General features: G+C 38.3%; 1 protein-coding gene across 2 annotated transcripts in view; it reads right to left on the bottom strand.

The window, feature by feature from the left end:
• LOC118398365 (leucine-rich repeat-containing protein 1-like) overlaps positions 1-6,000 on the bottom strand; it is an 85,705-nt gene continuing 79,705 nt past the window's right edge. The window contains exons 13-15 of one of the 2 annotated variants that reach the window (XM_035793651.1): positions 3,790-3,929; positions 1,904-2,023; positions 1-1,755 (exon numbers count right to left, since the gene is read on the bottom strand). In XM_035793651.1, coding sequence (XP_035649544.1) covers positions 1,732-1,755; positions 1,904-2,023; positions 3,790-3,929 — 284 coding nt within the window. In that variant the 3' untranslated portion in view covers positions 1-1,731. Of the gene's footprint in view, positions 2,024-3,789; positions 3,930-6,000 lie in introns of both variants that reach the window. The other variant, XM_035793642.1, reaches the window with a different exon arrangement.

Below are 6,000 nucleotides of genomic sequence, written 5' to 3'. Positions count from 1 at the left end.
TAACGATACCCATTGCATTGTATTAATACAATATAAACATCTACTTGAGATAAACACATGGAATTTAAACTTTGTGAATGCAACATTGAATGCAGTCCATACTTACACTCTCATTTCAAGACAAGCAGACTTCACATACAGCACATGACAGTTAGGTGAGGTGTTGCATACTATATATACAAGTCATGCAATGCAAGTTGGATGGACAAAACAGGAGATGAATGGTTGAGGAAAAAGTACTAACGTGTGAATGACCACCCAAATGAGCTTTTTATCAATGGGCTTTGTTAAAACTGAGTGATTTCCTTTAAAAAAATACAGTATTTAAGAATAATCAATGATAACGGGCATGTGCGGCTTGAATACAAAAAATATGGCATTTATGATTTGACATGTTAACAGTTATGAGACGTTGGATGACGTGTTAACAATTGTGAGATGGTGAAGCAAAAACAGAAGGTCTACATTTTTCATAAAGGACTAAAGGCTGAAACACTAAAGACTAATGGACTAAAAACGAAGTTAAGGGGAATAACGAATCATGTTTGGTTTTAAACCCATTTTATTTTATCAGTGGTTAAAAGTCATCCAAATCTGTAGGCTCAGTGTCCATGCCAATTTCAAATTGTGTTTTTGTGCAGCTTGATCATTAAAAGAAAATAATTTTAAAAGATGAAATCCACATTAAAACAAATTTATATGGTCCTCTCCTTGAAATACATTTAAAACAAAAAAAGTTAAATCAATGTTGTAGTGTACCATTCCGTTTTATTAAGACGCTATAAACTAAGAAGTGCATTAGTGTATGCTTAAACTGCATTTTCAAAAGATTACACCCTGGTTCTTATCACCTTGTTTGTAATGAAATTGGCCATTGAAAGTCTAAGCTCATGTGTTAAAGGGAGAAAGTGGCAAATGTTAAAATGCAGCTGTTTCTGGTATCTGGTATTAAGAAAACATTTCAAAGCAGTGAATCGCAATGAAAGAAAGTAAGACAGCCTTGTCACTTCCACTCAATCTGTTGTGGGAGAGTGGTTACGGTACATGTTCCAAACTTAATTACAAAATTACCAAACATGTCTATGTAAAAATGAGTTTAGGATTTGATTAAGAAGTTTGACAATGGAGTAGAAAAGAAGATTCGAGGCTGTCTACTCACCCAAAGGGAATTATATTGTTTAGATAAGACATTAGCAACTGCATTTTTTTTTTACTTAAAAGGAAAACACTAAAAAGGAAATAAAATACGTACCAAATACCAAGATATCATTTTTTAAATTCTGCGATAGTTTAAGAAACTTGCTATACATTGTTTTAATTTACACCATCTGAGCTGCCAAAAAGTATAAAAGTATCAATATTCACAAATGACTATACAATAATCCTTAAATCAGTAGGTCCAAAAACTAAGTATCCCCAAAATGTAAAAAGAAATATTCCCCCAGTATTTAAAAAATAAAACAAATATATATAAAGATGTCAACAATATTTAATATACTTAAGACTTACAGTAGTGCAACTACCTATTGCTTGTAAAAAAAAGAGGAAAAAAATAAATCTTTAAAAAGCACTAACTTTAAAAAATACCTTTAAAAAGGAACACACCTGTGCATATTATTGCGGTTTGAAAAGATAGCACAATAGTTTGAAAAGAAGGCACATGGGCCCTGGTAGTCTGAGCCAGATACCGTGCAGGGTATTGGAGATGAAGTAAGATACTGGACAAGAGGATCACAGCAGAGTCCCAGGGATGAGCTGCAGGAGGGGTAGGTAGATCGCAGCGGGGTTTGTGGGGAAAAGTAGGTTCAGGGGGTTGTGCAGGAGAACATGGTGAGAGACACAAGAGGTAAGAATGTTTCTGAGGTAAGAGTCACACAGACGTGGTGACTGTAGCATTATTGACCTCGTTTTTGTTGGAATCCAGGCCTTTGGCAGCGTTCAGGTCGTTGCGGAGGTTCTCCGCTGCTTTCTTCATAGTCTTCAGCTCGCCTGGGTGAGGAGTGGCCCGTCGCATCAGCGTTCCCTGTGGGGAGGAAATAAAGAGGGACAGGGAGGAGAAACAGTGAGACGGATCTGTAAGACTGAATGGACCCAGATTAATCAACAGGTCTGTCATTCTGTCATGTATTATATTACCTTCATAGCAACATATATAATATGTTATAAACTCAGTCACCAGTTTATGCATAGTTCATTCCTACAGACAGTGAGTCACATGGCCATGAGTTGCTATATACTATACTATAAAGCAGGCAGACAGGCATTCAGTTACTGTTCGATTGAACATTAGAATGGGCAAAACGGGTGACCTAAGCAACTTTAACCGTGGTATGATCCAGTATCTCAGAAACGGCCGGCCTCCTAGGCTTTTCATGCACGGTAGTATCTAGGCTTTCCTGAAAATAGTGCAAAAAACATCCAGTAAGTGGCAGTCCCGTGGATGAAAACAGCTTGTTGATGAGAGGTCGAAAGAGAATGGCAAGAATCGTGCAAGCGAACAGGTGGGCCACAAACAGACAATTAATGGCGCAGAAAAACAGTGGTGTGAAATTCGCATCTCAGTCTTTGTCACGGATGTGCTATTGCAGCAAATGACCACACCAGGTTCCACTCCTATCAGCTAAAAACAAGTGGCGGCTCCAGCGGGCACGCAATCACCAACACTGAACAATTGAGGAGTGGAAAAAAAATATTGCCTGGTCCGACAAATCCCGGTTCATGTTGTGTCATGCTTATGGCAGAGTCAGGATTTGGTGTAAGCAGCATGAGTCCAGGGCCTAGTACACCTTGGGTCCCTTGATACCATTTGAGCAACATTTCCATGACTCCAAATAATTCAGGCTGTTCTGGAAGCACGTGGTTATGATCCGGTACTATATTGGTCTACCTAATAAACTGGCAACTGAGTGTACATATGCACTTGGACATACATTAAGGTCCAAAATTATTGGCACCTTTGACAAAATATGTTTCTTTAATACTGTATATATATTGTATGCTAAAGAAAATTGGGATATACTTAATACAGTTGCACAGAGAAAGAGATTTTGTTAAATCAAGTAATTTTTTCTCAAAAAGCTAGGGTTCAAAATTATTGGCACCTCTGTTTTCAATACCTTACCTTCCAAAGATAACTATCCATACGTAAAAATAAAAATGTGCGCATGACTAAGTCGGCTTTAGATAAATGCGTCTGCTAAATGGTATATTCTATTATTAATGAAATTGAGCCCTTTTCTAAAAAATATTTTATGAGACTTGAATTGAAGAGGGCAAGTCCATAAGTGCAGACGAAGGATATCAAGGATCAGGAAAAACTGTATGGAGGAATGGTCTAAGATCCCTTTAAAAGGCTCAGTGCAGTGAGTTATTGAAAGGTATTATTGAAAACCAGGGTGCCAATAATTTTGACTTATCTTTGAGGAAAAATAATATTAAATTGTTAAAAAAAATCTTTATCTGAGCAATTGTCTTTTTTTCCCTTTTACATATAATATAGCTCAGTATTTGTATTATACAGTCTTTTTTTGCTTATCTTTATCAAGGCCAGCAATCATTTTGGACCCGACTGTAATTTAAAAGATCTGAAAGATCAAACCTAGTTTTCAACCAGTTAATGGACAACAACGCTTTATATTAGTTGAATACATATATCTTTAAATCTCTATTCCTTTTTTAGTGAGTATTGACAGTTGACGTTTCAAACGACCCCTGTGAATGGTGAAAGGTCTTTTCGACCTCATCGCCTCCTGTCATTCCCCTTCACACACTTCTAGCGCTTCACCTCACCTTTTCATCATCCTCGTCATCGTTATCATCCAGGAAGTGGATGGCACTGATCCTGTTCATGGCCCTGTCATCCCAGGTGTCATCCACCACGTCATTCACCAGGCTTTCCAGAGCACCGCAGCGAGCAAGGTTGTCTGAGCCTAAAACAGGATACATTTGATGTGTGTGTGAGGATAGTAATCATTCACATCTTTATTAACTTCACTAGGGTAAAGGGCAGCATTCGGAATTTTGGATGAAAAGCATGCCCAAATTAAACTGCCTGCTACTCAGGCCCAGAAGCTAGGATATGCATATAATTGGTAGATTTGGATAGAAAACTCTAAAGTTTCCAGAACTGTTAAAATAATGTCTGTGAGTATAACAGAACTGATATGGCAGTCGAAAACCTGAGAAAAATCCATCCAGGAAGTACTATTATTTTGAAAGGCTGTTTTTCCATTGAAAGCCTATCCACCATACAAAGACTTAGGACCCAGTTCACAATCTCTATGGTTTCTTCTACGTGTGGTCTTTAGGCATTGTTTCAGGCTTTTACTCTGAAAAACGAGGGAGATACAGCACTTTCAATGAGTGGACAGTGGATATTTCCAGACACGAGTCCAGCGCGTGATCTATTGACAAAGCTTTTGTCCGGTTGAAATACTATTGATTATTTATGACAAAATCAACCTGATTGATTTTAAACATCGTTTGACATGTTTCTACGAACTTTTATTGTACTTTGACTTTTCATCTGGATGTTGAGAGCGCATTTTGTGCCTTTGGATTACTGAACTAAACGCACCAACAAAACTGAGGTTGTTGGACATTATCGAACAAAACAAACATTTATTGTGTAACATGGAGTCCTGGGAGTGCCACCAGATGAAGATCAAAGGTAAGTGATTAATTTTAACGCTATATCTGAAGTTTGTGGCACCTCTCCTTGGTTGAAAAATAGCTATATAGTTTGTGGCAAAGCGCTGACCTAACGCAATCGTATGGGTTGCTTTCGCCGTAAAGGCTTTTTGAAATCTGACACAGCGGCTGGATTAACAAGAAGTTTATCTTTAAAATGGTGTATAATACTTGTATGTTTGAGGAATTTTAATTATGGGATTTCTGTTGTTTTGAATTTGGCGCCCCTGCAATTTCACTGGCTGATGTCGAGGTGGGACCTCGAAACCAAAGAGGTTAATAATTGGCTTTTCAAAATTATGTCCACATGCATGCTTGAAATGTAAGACCTGTGTAAAAACGAACACAAAAGTGGCCTGAATTAACCAACGGATTACAATCAATGTGTTTGGTATGATTGCGTCACTCAATCTGCACCCCCAACCCCCCAGATGAGCGCTTGGAAACATCCAGATCACAGTTTCAAATCCCAGCTTAGTCACAAGCTTAGAGCTAGACAATCTCCCCCCCAAATTCGAGCTCACTGACTTGACCTCCACAAGTTGTAGATCCTCATCTGCTGCTCCACAAGTGAATGAGGGTCATGGAATGGAACATAAGCACATAGTCCTCTCATTCCGAGGCACGTCAGGGACTAAGGGGGATGGGCGTAACAAGGAACATGTGTTAGGGACGATTCTGAATTTGTTGGTAACATATTTAAGATGTTTAATATTCATCAAATGTGTGTAAGTTAATTCTCATCAGAATGGCATTTTTGTATAATACTGTGGCGAGGTTGCAGTTATCTGTTCTATGTCAAGACTAAGTTGCATGGGCCACAGAGAGGGGAGAGGTTAAAGTGTCATCATGTGTAAACATATCTTTTACTCACTACCTCTAGTGGGGAAAGAAGTGTGGCAGTGTTTGGAATCATTCTATGCTCCCTCTAATGTTGTTTCTATCTTAACCTATAGCCTCACTCTCCTCTCCGTGAGCTTGTCCAGGATTGGTTGTATTTAGAATTGGTTGTATCTAAATGACAATTTGATATATGCCTGTTGATATGGAGGATTGGTTTATGGTTCTAGGGTTTGGGAAAGGAGACAAAGCTGAACGATGAATTATGTCTATGCTGTCTGACTATGTGTGACTTTGCTATTAAAGGAACTCAGTTGCTCTCAGAGAATTCACTGAGAGACACTGAATTTATCTGAGAGTCACAGGATTGTGATAGAGCTCATATAATTAAAGATGGACTTTTATAACTAACTCTGACGTGTGTGTGTGTGGTTTGCTCCCATGATTTGGTAAATAGAGGAAATTTCCACG

Source organism: Oncorhynchus keta, chromosome 2, assembly GCF_023373465.1.
Source record: "Oncorhynchus keta strain PuntledgeMale-10-30-2019 chromosome 2, Oket_V2, whole genome shotgun sequence".
In the NCBI taxonomy this organism is placed as follows: Eukaryota; Metazoa; Chordata; class Actinopteri; order Salmoniformes; family Salmonidae; genus Oncorhynchus; species Oncorhynchus keta.
The sequence above is the reverse complement of the archived record's forward strand: the minus strand, read 5'-3'. Positions and strand labels throughout refer to the sequence as shown.